General features: G+C 34.4%; 1 protein-coding gene across 10 annotated transcripts in view; it reads left to right on the top strand.

Annotated features, from left to right (window-relative positions):
* PCDH7 (protocadherin 7) overlaps positions 1–22,214 on the top strand; it is a 419,547-nt gene that overhangs the window by 195,739 nt on the left and 201,594 nt on the right. Inside the window, exon 4 of one of the 10 annotated variants that reach the window (XM_081812511.1) lies at positions 17,396–17,902. The exons of the other annotated variants lie outside the window; for them this stretch is intronic. Coding sequence (XP_081668637.1) covers positions 17,396–17,442 — 47 coding nt within the window. The 3' untranslated portion in view covers positions 17,443–17,902. Of the gene's footprint in view, positions 1–17,395; positions 17,903–22,214 lie in introns of those variants that run through there. 10 annotated transcript variants of the gene reach the window in all.

Genomic DNA, 22,214 nt, shown 5'->3' with positions numbered 1-22,214 from the left:
ATTTTAAGCAGGCTTCACGCCCAGCATGGAGCCCGACTCAGGGCTCGATCTCACAACCCTGAGATCATGACCTAAGCCAAAAGGATAAAGTATTTTAAAATATGGGGTTCATGGTAGGACGTTGAGTAATGATAAAATATTTGATAATGAAAGTGTTAAAATAATTGAAACCTATTGTAATGAATTCATAATTCAAGTAAAAACCAAATATTAAGCTTAAAACCATGATCATTTGAAGAGCATAATTTGACTATGCAAGAGCTTGCCCTTATCTTCAGATTTTCTCTTGGAGCAGTATTTAACAGTTTATTTAGATCTATTATCAGTATTTATCTTGACCTTTGACTTCATGCTATAGTCTACTTACTCTTTTCAGTTACCCCCTGGATTACCTTTGCAAGTCCAATTTGGCTTTGCTATGTATCCTGTAACCATATATAGTGTTTAACAACTCAAATATAAGAAACTCTCCATTTGACCTCCAATCTCAATTTTGCCATTAGGGTTGGGTATGTCACTTACTCCTTCTGGATCTGCTTCTAATCATCTGTAAGGCAGTTAACAGAATTAACTCTAGAATCTTACTCAGATCCACCAATCTGTGATTTTTCTCTTTATATCCAATTTTTCCTAGATGTTTTACTCTCCAAATCAGAAAGAGAGTTTTGGGTAGATTTTAAAAAGTTAAATGAGTTAAAAAATTTGGCCACTCTAAAATGCCTAGCTAATTTTATGTCTCTTGATTTTCTCAGGTATTTAAAAGGTAATTTTGATTTTTATACACTAATATTTCTGAGCCCCCCAATTCCAAACTTTCTTACTTTTTCAGAAATGTATAAGTTAGGCTTGATCGTTGTTTTATTTTTCTCCTCATTCCACATGTGTTCAGTAGTATTTAGAGTACACTGTTTTTGAGGATTAAACCATGGTACAGTCCATCATGAACCCATTTTGTTTCTGCCGTAGACTTTTCACATTGCTCTCAGAAATACTGAGGGTTGCTGGAGGGGGCAGGGGTGGGGATGGGCTAACTGGGTGATGGACATTAATGAGGGCACGAGGTGTAATGAGCACTGGATAGTATATAAGACTGATGAATCACTGACCTCTACCTCTGAAACTAATAATACATTATATATTAATTAATTGAATTTAAATAAAATTAAAACATTTAAAAAAGAAATAAATGAGTATAATTGAAATATCAATTGGAAATGAAACACCATTTTAATAAGACCAAGGATAATGAGAATGGAGACTAGACTCATAACTTTGTTTGGGATAAAGGGCTCTCTCTCTACTTTTCTCCCACCTACCCAATTTCCAACGGTCACTTTTAAGGTCCTGCCATCTAGTCACCATTGGTTTGTACTGTTTTCAGTTAGATTGAGTTAAGTAGCAAGGCTGTGTCTTCCATCTTTCCAAAAATGCTCAAACACTTGTTAACGGCATAAGCATAATACCTCAAAACAAATGCTCGGCAAATGCCTTTTTTTTTTTTAAATTTCTGCAGGAAGAGATTAACATACCCTGGAAAGGATTCTTTTGGATGGTTCTGCTTTTCCACCTGGGGTTTTATTGCCAGAGGTGGACTGCATTTTCTACTTTTCTAGCCATCTGTGAAATGGCTTTGTGCTTCCCAAGTATCCCCAAGTCCACATGCCCCCACTTCTGGAGGGCTTTACTCACTTCTGCTTTTTCATGGTGATTAGAGACAGAAAGTAATTATAGAGGTTGTCTGCAATCAAGATGTGTGTTGCAGCAGATTTCCAGTAACTGAGCAGCACAATCTAAAAGAATCCAAAGAAAATACTGTCCTAGAGAAGAGGCAATGCTGTGGATAGAGTATTGTGGTTTAAAAAGGAGGCTTTGAAATCTAATATCCTCGGTTTGAATCCTGGTTTTTCCTCTTCCTAGCAGTGCAATTTTCTGACCTTTCTTATCCCCACTTCCTTCAATAATAGAGCAACTAAATGAAATAATAACATCTAATAATTTATAAATAAATGAGTAGCAATAATTTCTCCATATTCATTGGTGATAGAATTATTTGCTATTATTCAAATAGTAATGATAAATAATTTTGATTGTTATTAACTTCAGGTAGATTAGACATAATAGCTTAGTCATGAAAGCATCATAAAAATGTTTAATCTCACAAAGATAACAATTCTAAAATTATTGGTAAGAACCATATTCTCACCTTGGATACCTTTTAATCGATTTCTCATTTTTTTTTAATTTTTTATTTATTTGCGAGAGAGAGAATGAGAGACAGAGAGCATGAGAGGGAGGAGGGTCAGAGGGAGAAGCAGACTCCCCGCCGAGCAGGGAGCCCGATGCGGGACTCGATCCCAGGACTCCAGAATCATGACCTGAGCCGAAGGCAGTCGCTTAACCAACTGAGCCACCCAGGCGCCCCCGATTTCTCATTTTTGTGGTACATCAAGGGGTACCACCGAGGAACAGATATGTTTAAATATATCAAGGATCTTAAATGAAAGGAAAAGAAGATTCTGTCCTCGGGCGCCTGGGTGGCTCAGATGGTTAAGCGTCTGCCTTCGGCTCAGGTCATGATCTCAGGGTCCCGGGATCGAGTCCCGCATCGGGCTCCCTGCTCCTTGGGAGCCTGCTTCTCCCTCTGCCTTTCTCTCTCGCTCTGTCTCTCATGAATAAAAAAAAAAAAAAAAAACTTTAAAAAAAAATTAAAAAAAAAAAGAAGATTCTGTCCTCTGGCATCAAATGAACCCTACTCTGTGTTCTTCATCATTCAAGGTGGGGAAAAGCCGTTATTACCCTCCTATATTCTTTTCTCACTTTTAAATATTTTTACATTTATACCCAGTGTTCCAATTGGATACGTATTCTTCACGTGTACATTTCCCTTTGAACTGTGAAAATATTCACACTGACAGGGAAAACAAGCTGAAAAAGTGTCCAATTAGTATGCTCACCGAACTCTCAGCCCTTTCCTTTTAATCTCAGTATTAATAATTAACACTGATAAAATGTGTGGCCATATTACCCTTTTTATTCTAATTTGGTCCTTTAAAACTAGATCATTCTGCTGAACTCTTATGACATTTGAGGATGGAATGAGCTCTCATCAAATCTCAAAGTGACTTTAGAGGGCAGTTAGTGGCTTTGTTGCCTCCAGACTCTCAAATCATTTGCTTATCTGAATTTCAGCACACTTGTTAGATAATGCATTCTATGTTTAGCTCCTTCTTTCGTTAGGCTATTATCTCCATGATTTCTTTTTGCATTCTTTTTTGCCTATAGACTATGTACTTCCATTCCTTCTCTGCTTTTTTTCTGGAGATATGTATAAAAAAATTGATGTTGCTGAAATATGACAACATTCTTAAACATCTTTTATGTGGTAAAGAAACACTAGAACTCATCTCTTAAAGTGTAGTTAGCACTCAACCTCAGAGGTTAGTCCACTTATTGAGAAACTGTTTCACTTCGATATTCCTCTTCGAGGATAAAACACTCTCTATTGTTTCCTCTTCTACTGCGGGGATTTTTTTTTTTTTTTTGTAAGAAAAGCATTATGTTCTTAAGTAAAGCAAAGCAGAATAATATTATTCCTGGCTCTGTTTAATGGAGTAATTATATACTCACAAATCTGCGGTTATTCATTTGATTCAACAAACGTGTTGAAAATAAAATATGACCAAGGCTCTCTGAGGACGTTGAAGTGTATGAGAAGGAATCTCTGCCTACATGGTGCAGGTCCTTATGTTGGGGAGGTACAACCATGATTTCAATAAATTCACTATAGCATGAAAAGGGGAAAACGCATTAGAGAAGTTCAGAGCAGTGTGAAGTACAGAGAAGGGAGAGGAAAATTCTACAGATGAAATGATTTTAAATGCACTTACTGAAATTTTTACATTATAAATAACATCTTGGACTGGAAGAAGGCATTGAAATGGTATCTGCATTGTACCCCCTTTTTCTACATACCCATCTTCTATGTCATTTAAAAATAATTATTAAATTGGTCTGGAGGCTTTACATTATGCCAAATAAAGTGAAATTATTTGTTTAATTTTTCTAATCAAGTTACTGTTTTTTTCTTTTCTTTATCTTCCTTTGCTTGTTGTTGCTAAACATAATTACTTCAAAAACTTCAGAATTTATCAGTGATAAAATTGGCAGCACACACTAAATCCAGGTTGAAACTACAGAACAGATTAATTTTATGTCTCTGTTCTCACTCTGCTTATAAATATGGATAATTAATAAAAATATGTGCTATTTAAATAGGGCCTTTCAAACTTAATAAGGGCCTGTAAATAATCTTTTTAAGTTATTATTTCTTTTTAGAAGATCAATTATATTACTTGAGTTAAGAAGATGATTAGAGTAGATTATAGAAGATTGGATTAGATTAGTTTTATTTTTGCAAAACGAACGCATTCCTTGTGTTGTGGTTGCAAATTGTTTTTGTGATTGCTATCTTAAGATTCAAGTTAAGTTCATCGGTATTTGTCTTTATGTCACATTCCCTTTCTATCTGAAATATAGACAATAGGTTGCCCTGTTTTTAAATCTTGTTTCTGTTAAGTTTTTACTTAATTTATGCAGGTTGACTTTTTTTTTTTTTAGACATTACTCTCATTATTTTACATGCCTTCTCATTACTGTCCATGAAGTAGAATTGTAAGTTTATTACAAAATGAAGATATATTTGAAACACATGCAAATTTAAATGTTTCCTTGAAACAGAATTTCAACTGTCAGAATACGATAATCTCAAAAAAACCCTAATTTTTGATACTGGGTGTTCAAATGAAACTGTGGCGAGGGCTATAAAATGTATTGGTAATAAAAGATAGTAGAACAGTAACCTGCTGTTTAACAACTGTCTATGCGTTCATTTCTATTGTAAAATATGTCTTTTACAATTTTATTTTTGCTCTGAAATGCTCGCCAACTATGTTGATGAGGTAATCAGGGGACCCACATATGATCTGAGAGCGGTAAGCTTCTCTGAGGATGCTTTCCTATGAGCCATAGAGTCTAGACTGAATTATGCCCATTGTTTTTATTCATTATGAGGCTGAATTTCACCAACCCAGCATTTGTAGCAAAAGGTCATAGCAGTCATAGCTGAAAATTGTATACAATGAACAGGGAATTTGGAATACTCTGAGAATTCATTGAGTTCAATAACCATTTGTTGTTTAAATTCCCATGAAGGATCCAAAGGTGAATGAGACATGTTCTCTGCCTCCTAAGCGTTTGAATATCGTGGTGGAGAATGACGTGTACAGATGTAGATATTTAAAAGTAAAGGCGTGGGAGGCTCTATGGAGAGGTTAAATGCTACCAAAACCACAGGATGATGAGTTGGGGATATGAAAAACCACAGCCAGGCTCTGAAGGATGGGTAAGTAGGGATTTGAGAAGAGAAGTATGGGTAAAGTTACAGGGAATAATGAGTGATGTCATGGAGATCAACCTGGGAGGGTGGGGAAACCGTGGTGCTATTTTGCCAACTTGGGAAAAATGGAAAGAATAGCACATTTCCAGGAGAATGAATCTGATTAAGACATGTGGACTTTAAAGTACCTTTGAAAAATTCAGACAATATCTAGCAGGCCATCGAAAATGTCCATCTGAAACTAGGGAGTATATATAAATTGCAGAAATACAGCTTTTGGAGTCACTAGAACCCTGGTGATTATAAAATCTTGGAAATAGCGAGACCATCAATGAACATATGCTGCTGAGAAGAGATGATACCCTATATGGGATCTGAAAAAAATATTGAAATATAAAAGAATCATGGAAAAGTAAGTTACAGTGAAGGTGCCTACGAATGATATTTTTTTAAAGCAAAAACAAGCTGTGGCAGGCTGAGGGGAAATTTGGAATTAGTAAAGTAGTGGTTACAGTGATACAGAGATTAAGGAAGCAGATACATGATCATGCAGACCTTGATAAGAGAAAGAGCTAGAAGACCCAACTGAGAGATATGATTGTTCTTTACATTCTTCTCTCCAATGATGCTGTAAGCTAAATGAGGACAGGGCCTTTGCCTTGTTTACCATAGCATGATATAACTGAAATAATTCCTACACAAAGGTATCCAAAAAAATTGTTAAATTTAGTTATATGGTCTAAGGGCCCAGTGTTTCTGATGGAGATTCAGTAGAAGTGAGACTACTAAGAAAGCTGAAGACCAGGAAGTATAGTGTAAAAACACACTTGAGAATGTTTTTTCAGGTAAAACAAGTCCATGATAATACCATTATCAAAGTCAGGGCCATGGTTGCATCCCTTGACAGCAATCTTAATGAATTTCTTTTTTTAAAAAAACTTATTTATTTATTTGAAAGAGAGAGAGAGAGGAGGGAGGGGCAGAGTGAGAGAATCCTCAAGCAGACTCTGTGCTGAGCATGGAGCCCGACGCAGAGCTTGATTCCCCAACCCTGAGATCATGACCTGAGCCAAAACCAAGAGTTGGTCACTCAACCGACTGAGCCACCCAGATGCCCCTTAATGAATTTCTAATCATCTAATGCTTCCATTGTTCGGAATTATTATTTTTACAAAATTTACTGAAAGTACTACAGTCTGAAACTTCTGTGTAACAGCTTTTGCTATATTTCATTGAGTAATATATTAATTACTCTTTTAAATGAGTTTTGGCCTCTAATATCACTTTTATATTTCTCTATAATTATACTAGACCATCATTTGTCCACCTCACTGTCTTGAAATTTAAATAGTGTCTAACTAATTGCATTTTTGTTGAGATCCAATAATAACATTTTCCTGGTCATCATCAAACATTTTTATTTTGTAATTATAGGATTCCTGACAGTGTAAGAGTGCTATCAATTGTTGGTAATACTGTGCAAATAGATATGTTTCAAAACAGAAAATCATGAAAATAGAATTTGCTTGAGAAATAAATTCAAACAACTTAGTACAAGGACTGTCCAAATCCAGGCTATTTGATATGTAAACAACACCACAGAAATGCAATGTCAAAGATGCTTACCACAGGGGCGCCTGGGTGGCTTAGTCGTTAAGCATCTGCCTTCCACTCAGGTCATGATCCCTAGGTCCTGGGATCGAGCCCTGCATCGGGCTCCCTGCTCCACGGGGAAGCCTGCTTCTCCCTCTCCCACTTCCCCTGCTTATCTTCCCTCTATCGCTATGTCTCTCTCTGTCAAATAAATAAAATCTTAAAAAAAAAAAAAAGATGCTTACCACAGCTAGTACACAAGGGAAGAAATGCCTCCAAATACATTATGTGCAAAGACTTACTAATAATGATTTGCCAGGCAGATGTCACTTTTGATGTTCTTATCTAAGGAAGGTCAACCATCAATGTCACATTTATTTATTCTCCTTTCTCTGTGTTCATTGTTGCTTAGTAGGAATTATGAATAGGTTCTTTATTGATAAAACTTGTCTCTTCCAGCCCAAGATTATCTAACCAATTGCTGCATAATAATTTCCAAATAAAAATGCAACTCCTATTTAATCACACATACACTTATTTGGTTTATCAGACATCTCTAGATATATCCATTTTTTTGGCCTGGCATATGCACTCTCCATTGTCCTGAAGCTTTGAATAGAGAGTATGGGAATGTAGGGTGTGCCAAGAAAAGACTACCTGTCTGGTTACCAGATGAACTCTAGGTGGTACCTGGTAATTCTTTTCCCCTCAATCTAAGAATCAAAATTTTATCAGTGCACAGAATTGTACAGAGCCAAGACCAATTCTCAACCATATTACAAGATCCTGATTTCAAACTTGAGCATCAGTTTATCAAATTTTGAGCCAAGAGAATATCCCATTCAAAAATAGGAATATCCCTACTTCTTCTCTCAGACAGTACTCTTTATCTCTAAGGAGATCCAAGGCAAATCAGCATATCTCTTAAAAGATTGCCTGGTGAGGGTGGAATCAGAAGAGGGACATCATCCAGACCCCTTGAGGCCAGATTAAGTCAGCTGAAACACATCCACCACTGAATGGATCATCTCCTGAAAAATAGATTGCTTTGGCTTCCTAGATTCAGGGCATCTTTTAGGACTGGGCACCAATTGAGATCCTGTGTCCCTACCTTGTGTTTGTTGTTTTGTTGTTTGTTTTCTCTTTAAGGTCAACTCTTAAAGATTTTGCATATCTTTTCTTAAAATATGTAAATTATTTTTTCATTATCAGCTTTAAGCATGTTTATATAGCCAAACTTCATTCCCCTCCTTGCTTCTGGTCCATTCTATAAAGTATCTTTGCATGATCTAAATATTCAGACAATTATTCATCAGATCTATTATTTACCTTGACAGTTAACTTGCTGTTACTCTAGAGTGGGTGACACCTGACACTTTAAACTGTGTTTCAAAAACATCTCCCAGACTGATAAGTAATTTTCAACATTGTTATTTCTATACTCATAATTTCTCAGATGATTCACACCTAAAATAAATTCAGTATTCAATTATACAAATACTTGGAGGAAGTTGAGTTTTAGGGACCAGTCCTTATTTTTTCCTTTTACTTTGGTCGGGGCAATGTTAACCATACATCATCTTTAAACAGGTGATTGGAAGCAACATGTTCACACGGAACCATATTTTATCAGAGTTCTTCGCCTTAAGCTTCCTCCCCTTTATTCGGTGTGATCAATTGTATTCAGCCTTCACTAGTTCTTTGAGAATTCAATTTTGAGAGGCACTTCTAGTCTCCTGGACAACATTGGTTCATCTCTTTCTCCCAGAATAATGAAGATTTAAAATCTAATTCCTGCCTATTTCGGCCCCGGACTGTTTTTATCCTCTTTTGTGAAATCAAACCCACGTGCTTTTGTTTTGTAGCCCAGGTCTGGGGATTATCTATGTCCTCAGGATCAAGTAGCTATTAAATTAGTTCTATCAATTGTCCATGGGTTTAGAGGTCCCCATGTGTGTTTTTCTTAAGTAACTACATTTTATTTCAGAGCACAAAGTGTAGGACTTTTGAATTGATTACTTAGCCTTTTTTTTTTTTAAGTTTTTGAAAATATTAGGGAAAATACGTTACTCTTATTTACCCAAATGAAAATTTCTGAATTTCTCTGACATTTCTTTCTGAAAGGAGGATTAGAGGACTGTCCCACAGATTGACTCTGAGGTTTCATATTTTTTTATTATTTTATGCATTCTAATAACCTTACATCTTTATCTTTCCTAACTTCACCATCCCATATACATTTTCTCCCTTGTAATACCTCATCTGGGACATTTCGAGGATCTTTGATTTGTTTTCTATACCAAAAGTCATTATATTTGAATCATTTCAGACTACTAAGTTTCTGTATTCCTTTTGAGAAAGCTATTTTAGAAAAGTTTGCCTGTCTTATAAATTTTCAATTTTAAAATGTCCTTCTTAAATCTAACTTAATTCTTCTGTGTTATAATATATAATATGTAATAATACTATATAATAATTATATATGTCAATATTATATATAATTTATATACATATAAATATGTATTTATATATATATAATACATACATTTGCAAAGAATTGATGCCAGAATTTTGAGTCTTTGTCCAAGTTCCACCACACTTTCAGGAAGCGAGCCTGGATCAATACACATAATATCTCCCTCACTTTTAAAATGGGAACAAGAATTATAATAATTACTCTCCTATCTTCCTTAAAGCGTTGTTGTGCAGTTATACCTGAACATATATTTTTAGGTAGTCAACATTTAATAAAATTATATCAAGTTAGTACTTTACTATGTTCATTTGTTTATTTATACTTCACACTTTTTTTTTCTGGTTCTACAGATTTTTCTTTTCCACGTCAAACTTGTAGTGTTCATAGTATTTAGTAAGTGCGTGATTGTTTTCTTGCCTACAAAAATGTTCTCTGGCCTCACATATTTTGCCCAATAGGTAAATTGTTTCCTGGTCCCTTTTGAAATCCATATTGGTTTTCAAGGCTGAGAGCACATGGTCCTCTATGTACTGTGAAAAAGTGCCAATATTTATAGCATGATTCTGTGAAAACCACAAAGAAAACTTATTAATAGTTTCAAATTTATTTTCTGCAGTTAAGTGGCTTCTGTCTGTAAGAGGCCTACATATATTTTCCTGGATTTATTGTGAAAGAGTAGTAAATGACAGAAACCAGTAACTCACAGAGATATTCATCAAATAATTATTAAAGATCATTCAGCAGCAGAACAGTTCTTAAAACTCTGAGATTACAGATGACTCTCAAATATTCCATGGCAGTGAGAAAAGCCTTGCAAAGATGATCGCCAATCAGAGTATGGATAGACTCCGCTAATTAGGCACCGATTCATAGCACTTATTCACTTCTCCACACACACTGCTAATTAAGCCAAATATATTTATAAATATAGAAATCAACTTTTATGGAGTATTTGAGATAATTTTCAGAGTACAGTGCAAAACACCCCAATTACAATGCAACTCAAGCATAAAGGGCTGAAAGGATTTTAAAGGGAAGTCATCATGCAGTATCTCTAATGTCAGAGACAAATGAATTATAGACTTATTCACTCCTGCTCACACATAAACACACAAAGCGTGAAACACCAGAAAAGAACAATATACCATAAAGTGGGTATTATACCTACATTAAGGTTTATTGGAATGATGAAATAGTATCCTTAGTAAGCATCTAAAAATAAATGATAAAAAGGGTAAGGTAAATTGAAATAATAAACTAATAATTTTATGGTACATTAGTGCTCACCTGAGGGTTCTACATATTCATTTGCTTTGTAGAATCACTGAGGAAGGTAATGTTATCTGCATTTTATAGATGATGATCCTGGGAAGAAGATATGTAAAATTATGGTTAATAACTGATAACACTAGGTGTTCAATACATAGGAGTTGTTATTATTTATATTTCTTGCTTCTTGCTATTAGCTCCACAGGGCTATATTTGCATTACTGCATTTAAAGTTCATGAAATCTATTGCAGCTATTCTATTTAAAATCATCTTTAAGTAGAAAATTAGTTTTATTTTCTATTTAATAGAAACATTCATTTATTATGTAGTTTCGAGCAAATCATTGATGCTTGTGTCATTGTCTACAGGCAGAAAGACATTCCTTACCTATTTTTCAGGGACATTAAGAGAATCCCTCTTTTTATTGTGTGATTTAGAAAACACAATGCATTTTTTTTTTTGTAATTTTGGAAAAGCAGTATTATATGTCATCATTAAAAACCACTCTAAATCGTGGCTTGCCATAAATGTTGAGACCTGGGATCATAAGTGAAATAGTCAAGTTTTTATATCATAAAAATAAGGAAAAGGCTAATAGATTTTTTTTTCTCTTCAGAATAACAGAATAATAATAGACTCAAAATCATGATCTGCTTAATGAAATACAGTAATCAAAATAGGGTAGGGATTAATACCAGGTGCTTTATTCACTGGTTAAACTTGATAATTCTTTTCCTTATGCCTGTATCTCATTGGCGGTTCATTCTACACACACACACACACACACACATCAGTGCACCCTCTTCCAAGATTGGGAAGGTGCTTCACTCGATGGAATAATGCACATGTATAAGAAAGTACAGCATTAGCAGCCCATTTCTGGAGTTGGTCCCATGACTCCTAAAGATTGTAGAAACAAAGCAATTAACTTTCTAATTATGCAAACCATTCAGTAAAGTAAGCACTAAAAAGATGTTTAAACAGTTTATTTAATACTTTTAATATTGTCTCAGTAGTGTTGGAAATTTCAAAATAAGCTAAAAACAGGCTAAATGCACAAACTTTCAGAGATTTTTTTAAAAGTCCTCTTTGCAGGATAAATATAGGAAAAAATACTTTCATACCCATATTGCTATCTTCAGAACTATTAGATTGAGGTAAATATGATTTTTATATTACATAATCAAATTAGAAAGTATCCTAGCTATTTCAAGACTTGGGCACATATATTTTTTAACTACAACACAAGTCCCCTACCTCCCTATGGAATTTTTTTTCACTTTTTTTAAAGATTATTTTTATTCTTTTGAGAGAGAGAGAAAAAAGAACAAGCGGTGGTGGGCGGGGGGGGAAGGTAGGGGTAGAGGTGGCAGTCAGAGGGAGAGGGAGGATCAGACTCCCCACTGAGCAGGGAAGCCTATGCTTGACCCCAGGACCCTGGGATATTGACCTGAGCCTAAGGCAGAGGCCTGAGGGCCCTCTGATCAAGCTTCACTTTGAGCTCCCTGCTCCTGGGGAGCCTGCTTCTACTTCTCCTCCCCACTTGTGCTCTCTCTCTCACTGTCTCTCTCTCTGTGTCTGTCAAATAAATAAATAAACTCTTTTAAAAAATAAAAATAAAAAAACTTTCCAGTGAGAATGATTAATTAGGTTACTCAAATTAAAAAAAAAAAAAAGAATAAGAAACTCCCTTAGATACAGTAACAAATTAAGATAAATTGGAAAAGAATTTTGAAATCACTGGCATAACAAGTTAAAGGGAATATATATCATCTGCAAGAAAGAATTTCCAAGTCCTTCCTACTAAGGTATTATGCCCTGTTAAATCTTTTAATAGTAGCAAGAAGATACGGCTTACAAAGGTAGATTGATGACTCCATTGATGCTAGCAATTGCAATATTGTAATTTGTTTTTCATACTAAAATAAGAATATATATTTTTAATCTGACATATGGAATCACTTCAAGTATTTAGGAATACACAGGCATGAAAGATGGTGCATATTTCAGTGTGGGATTAAGTAGAAATACCTATTTTAACTGAGAAACTGGCATTTTTAGTTCGCTAATAATTGACCTAGTCATTAAGCAACTGAAAGCCCCCATCTGCCCCTGCTGCTCGCTTGTAATTATCATACATGTTTTAGCATCAATGCCATGGCCTTCATTTCCTCCTATGGGAAGAAAGCATGGCATTTCTGAAGAGGTTAAGGCAATTCCCTTGCCTCAATAGGGGAAAAAAGAACAGAAATATAATATAGCTACACGGAGAGATTCCTGTCTCTGAGCTTTTTTTCATTTTAGAAGCTTGAGAAATATTGCTGCATGTTATGGCTCAGACACACATTCTTTCTAAATGAAGGTTACTACCATTGATTCCAAAGAGCAAAAGGATCCATTATAATATTTTTTGCACTTCATTTAGCCAGTCTCCTTATTGATTGGACTTCATGAACTATCTTCTTCTACCTGATGTGCCTTCCTAAACAATTCTGAGGACAAATATTTTATTTAATGGCTCAACATGTGGAGAATTTGACTTTCCAGTTACTGTATTTTTCAGATGCCCCTTCTGAAATTTCTAAGCAAACTTTAGGAAATCTCAGCATTGCTCACTTGGGAAACACATACACAGACACACATACACACATACTCGTGCATATACACACACCATCCCTGATATGCTGGGCTGAGAAGGCTAATGCATATCTTGGAGATAATTTGAATAATAAATTATGCCTTCAGAAAGATTTGTTTTAGAAATGTTCTATTAAGGTCAATAGTTTCATTAGTTGTAAACTCCTAACATACTGAGACTTTATATTTTAAAATGAGTAATATTTTCTATATTAAAGTAAACTTTATTAAATCGCAAATGGAACATTTGTAGTACTTATTTCTTTAAAATTTGGATCATTTTCTCTCATTGCTGAACATGCCAACCTGGAATTCAATGTAATTCTTTAAATAATATACCAACAAAAAGGCTGTAAGGCTAACTTATGGCTATAGTTCTCTAATGCCTTCTACTGCTTTTCTTCCCTCAAGAATATAAGGCGAATATCTGTGTTTCCACAAAAGAGATTTATAGATTGTGTTGATTAAGTTAAAGTAGCTGTATGCTAACTTAGAATATTCTCGAATATTGCTTCAAGGTTTTTTTTTTTTTCATTTATCGCTCAAATATTTCATTATTTCAAACTATCCTTTACACCTAAAGGTCTAGTTTTCCTTACAAGGGATTTTGTTTTTTAATATAAGCCTAAAAATCCCTGGGAACACTTAGGACTGGCACTGTTAATACACAGCAACAGGTCTCAACAAGAATTTCTGTGCCTGAGGCCGAAGCTGACAGAGTTTGTATTTCAAGTTTCTGTTGAAAATGTATGAAAATATTACGTAAATGTACCAGTTATTTATAATAATAATTTCAGCATTGTGATATTAGGCTTTTCATGCTCTTTCTCTCCACACTAGAACCCAGCCGTAACTGTCCTTGGCTTCTGCAATGCTTGTTAAAATAAAGTCCTTCTGATACTACTCGTAATAAACCTTCATGGAGGCAACCCAAGATAGACCCTCCTGATAACTGAGGTCTCTTTAATAGTGGATTGTATTCTTGTGAGACTACAGCATAGTTATTTTCTTTTAGAGTTAAGGGTTTTATGTTGAAATAGTATTTATTTATTTATTTATTTATATTATTGAACAGTCTCACTGCTATGACTAAGAAAATTGCTCCATAAAATACTTGGTAATGTAAATGTGAGAATGAAAGTTATATATCTGGTGATTTATTAAATTTATGGCTTGTAGGAACATGACTGTCTCTATACAGAAATCTAATATACACATTGGAGAATATTCTAGTAATGCCTTGTAAAAATGGGATGCTGTTGTAATTTGAAATCTCAAAACCACTGTAGAGGTATGCCTTCAGCATTTCTAATCATGCACGGCCTGATTTTGCAAATCTAAATTTGATGTAGGAAAATTTAGAATATGCATTTATTTTGGAAATACTTGCTCTCACACAGTATGTAATGTTCGTATGCTTGTCTCTTTTGATGTACTGTATTCCCTTACCTGTTCCTTTTATTGGCAAGGAATAGAAGGGTCACTTAAGAGTAGGAAGTTAGTTGGATTTATGTTAGAGGAAAAACACACCAAGGTTGATGAGCAAGGGCCTAAAATTTGAGACCAGTGATTCCCCTAGAATGGAGAATATTGTCCTGTAGGTCAAGAGGGACTCAGGGCTCTAACTAATGTCAAAGGGAAATATCTTTAACTTCTTTCTTCATCTCCTAGGAATTACTTTAAAAGTTTTGGTCCACATTTCAAAGAATATATATTTTTTTTGTCTTAAACTTTTTAAAAAGTTTTTATCGTCACATTTTCTGAATTGATTTTGATTGAAACTCTATTCAGAAGTTTAGTGTATTTGGCCAGTAAAATTTTAACTTTCAAAAAGGTGATTTCAGGATTCTTCTTATAATGAACCCCCATGAATTGATATTTTAATGGGATATTTGAAAGACCCAAAAAGGTTTAGCCACACAATGTAAGATTTTATAAAATTATATTTTTATAACTAGAAAAAATATATAACAGCAAAATACAAAAGCCTATGTTGTGCATTATATACAAATCGAGGGTACCAAGACAAATATTTAGTTTCTTTTTATACAATATTCTTAAAATAAACATAGCTGTTATTTTTACAATAAAATCCATGTGGCATATGGTTTATTTTCAAGTCCCCCTCCCACCCAGGAAATGTATTACTTAACTGACATATAAAAAGAGCATATATGCTGGAGGTGAGGGATAGAGAACAGGTTCTTCACATATATTAGCAGACCCCCTGCATGCTGTTTATTAAATTTGATGCTAGTCATCCAATTCAGAGAGCTGATTGAAATAAAAAGAAATCAGTAAATTTGCAGAAGTATGAAAATATGTGGGCTTGTACTACCCTTGTAGCTTTATCCTCTATCAGATTTCTCAAACCATATTTTATAGGTTTGAACTAAAGCATTAGGAATTCACACATACATAATGAAATAAGATATATGCTTTGAGGGAATAGCATTGCCCAAAGTTAACATTTTCCTTCGTGTCATTTAAATGACAGTATTGAAAAAAAAAGCTGTTCTTGTGTATTAACTGAATTCCAACTTAGAGCATGCTTCATATCTCTTTGTACATGAATGTGTTGAAAAGAAAATACTACCAAAAAAAAAAAAAAGTTTTTGCAAGCGTCTGAGATGTTTTGTAGTCAAAGAACAACTTGTGTTTTAAAAATAAATTAAAATACATTAAGAAGAGTGTTCAAGTCTTTCAAATAAAGGATAGGGTGAACAGACTGTTTTATTTTCCTTCCATTCTTCATATCTATGACTCATCATTCCTTGAGGTTCAAAATCATAAATAACACTACAGAGTGGAGTTATTTCACCTCCACAAAGGAAATCATCCATTTTTTTTGAATTTTCATATCAGTAAACTCAAAATGGCCTTGCATAGCTTCTGCTAATTTTATTTAAGACTGAAGCGTTTTTGACAAACTAATGTTTCCCAATTGTTAGTAGATTATTACATTTATGTGGCAAAATTCACTCAGAATTGACAACTGTTGTTTGACTTGGCAAAGTTAGAATATGGTAGTTGGTACTAAAAGGAGAGAAAGAGCAAAAAAAAAAAAAAGTTTATAAAGAAAAGAAACATTTCAATGAGTAAACTATAAGCAAATCATGCTGCAGGGAAGGATGGTTGATTAAGGGGAGTTTATATTCCAGTTATCACTGAAAGTTGATGACATCAGTCCCTAACGTATAGGCACTCAAACATGATGCCAGAAAAATGAGGGTAAAAATTATCATCTAATATTTAACTTCAGCTATTAGGACAAATCATTTGTAAGTCTTAGATGGTGAGAGTTGGTTAGTTAGATATCTGCCTATTTGGATACAGAGCTCTACTATATTTACAAAGTTAAGATTTGAGAGGTTATAAAGGGCATGGTTTAATTTTTATGATATGTAATATTTGCAACAAAATTCTCTTGAAAATAAGCTCTAGAATTATTTGTATGTGCATTGAGTAGACTAGAGGCATTTATTTATTTATTTACTAATTTATTTATTTATTAAATATCTTACCGTCTAGACTTTATGCTCCAGGAGGACAGAGGCCATGTTTTCTTGTTTATTGTTATCTCCAACTACCAGGGCAATACCTGGCATAGACTAGATGCCCAATAAATAGTCACCAAATTAATTAAAGAATAAATTAACATTCTCTGGGCCAACGCCTACCCATGATTTCCATGATCACATTGGCTTTTATGCTTTTTCTTTGCTTGTTCTTCTGATAATGGTCTGGGTTGCACTGTGGTGGTAGAGAAATCAGTCACAATGAGTAGTGTAAAACATACCATATCCAAAAAGAGACAAGTTAATCATAAGAGTATTACAGATTTTCTCACCTAAAATTTGTATTGTTGTTATTGATCATTGGTGTGTACTACACTTAGTGTTTATACATAAGATAGGATATTTACTACGTTTCATAAAGTTCTAAACCTGGGTCTTGGTGAAGGGTATATTCTATATTTCAAAACCATGCTTCTCTAATTATATTTTTCTCCTTTCTGTCCTAGGTGATAGAACTAAGATGTATCAACAGAAATCTCTATTTTGTAGTTGAGAAATTGTTCTTTTTAACCATCTATCCATCAAGGGCCTTGAACATCAAAGATAGCATGAGGATTGTACACACCTAACATAGGGAAAAAATTATAATATTCTTTGCATACCACACTCTCAATAAAAGTATTTTCTAGATAAATTGATATTGGTGGTGGACTTTATGTATCTGCTAAATATCATCTACAAGTTGAGAACATCACAATTGCTAGTTCAAATTCTTAATACATTTCTCATATGGAATTAACTATATACTTATTTATATATTCATTCATTCATTCATTTATTACTAAAATATAATTGAAATCTGATTTCAATACAACTCTAAGATTCAGGTCAAGGAGACCTCTATAGGCCATGGAAAAGATTGGTTAAATTTCTGTCTTAAGTAAATTTTCTACCATCTATGTTATTCTTTACACATTTCTTTCTATATTTATGAAGATCCTGGAATATGTTTTTTTCTAAAATTACAGTTTGTTTTCCTCCCCACTCCCACCCTGGGAGAGGATAGAAAGACACTGTGTGGAAATCAAGATTTTCGATAGGTTTGCTAAGGTCTGCATGAGAAGTGATTCCCTTTGAAGTTCTCAAAGTAGTTCTATTTATATTACTATATTATTATTTTTCTGTTTTCTTTTTTAAATCACTCAAATCCACCTTGAACCTGAAACAACTTCATTGCTGCCCCTTTCGCTCTTGTTTAAAACTTCTATCCTCTCTCCCTGACCTCCTGTACTCTATATTCTCAGCATGGTAACCAATTCACTATCCTTAAATATGCAACCAAAAAATGGTATATTACTGAGTGTGCTCCTTAACTGCCACATGTGAAAATACTTTACATCTTTCATCTCAGTTCTTGGGACATTCTTAATATGTAGATTCTATTAGTTCACAAGAGAGCAAATTGTGGTTCACAGGTCTTCGGTGATTTCCTCAAAGTCACGTAGCCATTGAGTGGCTGAGATGGAGTTTGAAGAAAATCTGTCAAACAAAAGCACATGTTCTTTCTATTATAACCCGCTGTGTCTAGTCATGCCCTTCTTTCACTGAAATGGTCTTAACCTCTTTCATCTGCATCGCTTTCCTGCTGACCAATTTTTTCTTTAAAGTTGACTGCAACTATGACCTCTTCTGTGAGGCCTTGCTGATGCTCTCGTATGTAGCTCTTTGTATCTCACACATCTGTATTAGCATGAATCACAGAGTCATTCTTATGGAGGGTTTTTTTGGTTTTAAAAAATATGGTAATAATTTTTCATAAAAATATTTATGGGAACTTTCAAATATATTTACAATTAATTATTTTTAAGCATCTTAATTTAGATTTTAGATATGATGAAAATCAATGGTGATATACTTCAGATAAAGACAAAAGCACTTTGGGTCCTCTATAGTTTTTCAGAGTTTAAAGAAGTCCTGAAACCTTAATGTTCAAGTTCCACTGACTAAATTAGTGACTAGCACAGATTGAACACTCATGAAATATGTGATGAGCAGAACTGAATTATCAAATTGATATAACAACCTTCAGTTGCAGAGGCTATAAATGTCTTTTGTGAGGACTTAGGCTTTCTATAATTTTATAAATTGACTCAAACAGTTAAAAGTCAAGAAGAGAATGAGCAGAATCCACATTAAAATGTATTTTTAAGTAAAAAGTAAACTTAGAATATTAATTATGTCAATGGAGTGAAATCATGTATTAATTAAAATCAAAATTGTAAGTGAACATTATTCAATGCATTAATCAACAATTAACCAGGTATTCAGAGGCTATTAGCTTGTCTAATGGACAGAATGGATCCTACTATTATAGATACAAATAGTGAGATTTCTAGGGAGAGCAGATCTGTAAAACATTAGAATTTGAAAATAAGCAAAATATTATAGACTTACTAAAATCTTTATAAAATGTTTTTAATACAACTAAATCTTAAAATTTTAATAGAATTGTCAAAAAATGTATCGCAACTCCAGATCTGTATATGGCAATACTCTAATTGTCATTATGATAGTTAATTTGTAGGAAGTAGAATGTAATATTAAATAAAATTAATGAACATCTACCGTTAAAGAGAAAAAAGCCAAAGCTCTAGAGTTAAGAAAATTTAAACATCATATGTTTAATATGATTAATACACCCTACTTTAAATGCATACATATCAAACTCATTTCAAATTACTTAAGTATTAGTAACTAAGGTTTACACTTAATTTTTTTTTTTTTTTACTATTTCTTGATCTTTTTCATTGTACAACCATTTTACCAAAGCTGGATGCTGTTAATAGTAAACATTTTTACTTAGTTGATATTTATTGCCATTAAGCTATCCAATCTATGCCTTTAAATCTTAGGAGTAGAAAATATAATTCAGGATTCTAGGAACACATCATTAACACTAATGAGAGCTGAATAAAGGATTAACAGCTATTCTTTTATCTTAAATCAGTTATGACTTTAACTGATTAAAAAAAAAAAAAGGTTCAGGTGGTGCCTACACAGTAACATTTTTCCCCCTTGTGTTTCCTGATTTTTCCTTCCTTGTGGTCTCAGTAGTTAAGTTTGACTAATAATCTCATTCAGGGTTTATATGACTGTGTATTTTATACTTAAGAAGTGCAATGGGCAATGTCTTATTTGCAGTAGCGCAGTTTTATGAATGCTATAAGAACATGTCGTGTTCCTTTCTCTGCAAAAGTTTTCAGGTCCTACCTCTCCCCGTAGCCACTGGGGCAGATCTTAATCCTGTCATGCAAAAGTTAGCACAAAGAGCCAGGCTGGCCTGTTCACACTCTAGCCCTGCCCATACACAATCTGGACGCTAGCGTGATGATCATTAAAATGCCCCTTTTGATCATTATTTAGCCACTCTTAGCAAGATGGAGGATGAAAGAAAATCAGACCCATCTCATTGCCTGGAGAAAGGCTCCCTCAGAGGAACATACTGGACGGATCATCTTCAGCAGAGCCCTGGGTGTGAAAGTGTGAGACTGTGGGGAAGTTTTAGAGTCAGACCCAGAGTTAAAATATGTTTCTAATTGTTAGAGAAATTTTGCTTTTAAGACGGACCTTACAAATAAATAAGTACTGTTATCAGGAATGTTTATGTACTGTGATATAGCCTTTTCTCGGATGTCCTTGTACTGGGCACACTGCGTTTTGAGAAAGGCTTAAGACAGTTACGTAGAGGGTGCCTGGGTGGCTCAGTTGGTTAAGGGACTGCCTTCGGCTCAGGTCATGATCCTGGAGTCCCGGGATCGGGTCCCGCATCGGACTCCCTGCTCAGCGGGGAGTCTGCTTCTCCCTCTGACCCTCCTCCCTCTCATGCTCTCTGTCTCTCATTCTCTCTCTCTCAAATAAATAAATAAAATCTTAAAAAAAAAAAAAAAAAGACAGTTACGTAGAGAACAGCAGTCTCACGGCCTAAATCAATCTCTTTATATTGTTTGATGTGACTCTTCCACACATCCAGGCGTCTTCTGGTGTTCCTTCCACTACATAATCCATTCTGGTTGGACTCGTGTCAGACCTGCTGGCACTCAACAGCCTCCTTCCCACCATCCTGCATTAGGCTGTGTCAACTTCCCTTTCTGCAAACTGCTTTTTTCCTTCCATTCTGGACCCATAGCCTACTCTGCCTTAGTTTGTGCAATTACTCATCCAATATCTTGCCCTATTTCAATGTATAATAATTTATCAAACAAATTGTCTTAATTCCCATGGATTCTATAAAGTTCATATATATACCTTCAAGAAACAGGCTATAATGCTTCGTTCTAATAACCCCAGGACAATGGCATTAATGTAAATAATATAATTAAATATTCATATAAATGAAAAAAAAAAAAGAAGTTTAGTATCTGTCTTGTCAAAGTCTGCTCCCTTCATCTCTTCTCCTTTAACATCCAAGCACTACAACATTTAACCCTTAGTTTCATTCCCCACCTAAAGACTGTAATCCTTAAGGATAGGAACCAAGCCTTGGACTTTCTTCTTCTGTATGACGGTTCAACATTGTGTTCTCGGTGCTTACTTCACTGAGTCACACAGCCCTTGGTATCTGTAGCTTAATACCAGCATTTCTACGTTGATGATACATTTTTCCAAAAATAAAAATTAGAAGGGTCCGACTTTACAATGGGCCGTCCGTGGTATTCTCTATGATGTCATTGTTCTTTCATTTCCATGAGAGAATCCCTGTCCTTTTGGAAAACCAGTCTCATTACAAACTCTGTAATGTCAAGGCTGTTCAATAATAATCACAAACCGTCTCTCTATCCACTTTTTATTTTCACCTATCATATGGCCTCCCCCCCTGCCTTTTTATCCAGGTGAAAATCTAGCTTACATCATGGTCCATGAGCACATTCCTACCAAATACTCCTTTAGTACCAGTGATCATTTTATTATCCTGGCCTCTACCTTTCACACCTGAAGAAAAAATAGCTCTTATTTTTAGATTCCTTGCTCCATAAAGTTCTGTTCTCCAACCCATGAATTCATGACTCTTTACAATTACGGTTTAATCTTTTCGGTTACTGTTTTATGTTGTTTCAGTTATTTATAAACTCAGCTATTTATAAAATCACTTTATATTACTGTTATATCTTGATAAATTGTACTATTAGTGTTCTTCTGTGTCTTGTGTATGTGTATTTATTTTCCAGAGTTTCTCATAAGTATACCTTTGGTTATTTTTGAATCTCCCACAATACAGTGCTAATTTTCAAATATATTACATCATAATAATCTACCCTTCCTCAGGTC

Source organism: Leptonychotes weddellii, chromosome 2 (genome assembly GCF_054177405.1).
Source record: "Leptonychotes weddellii isolate Sample4059 chromosome 2, ASM5417740v2, whole genome shotgun sequence".
NCBI classification, from domain to species: domain Eukaryota; kingdom Metazoa; phylum Chordata; class Mammalia; order Carnivora; family Phocidae; genus Leptonychotes; species Leptonychotes weddellii.
This window is presented reverse-complemented; position numbering and strand designations above follow the sequence as displayed.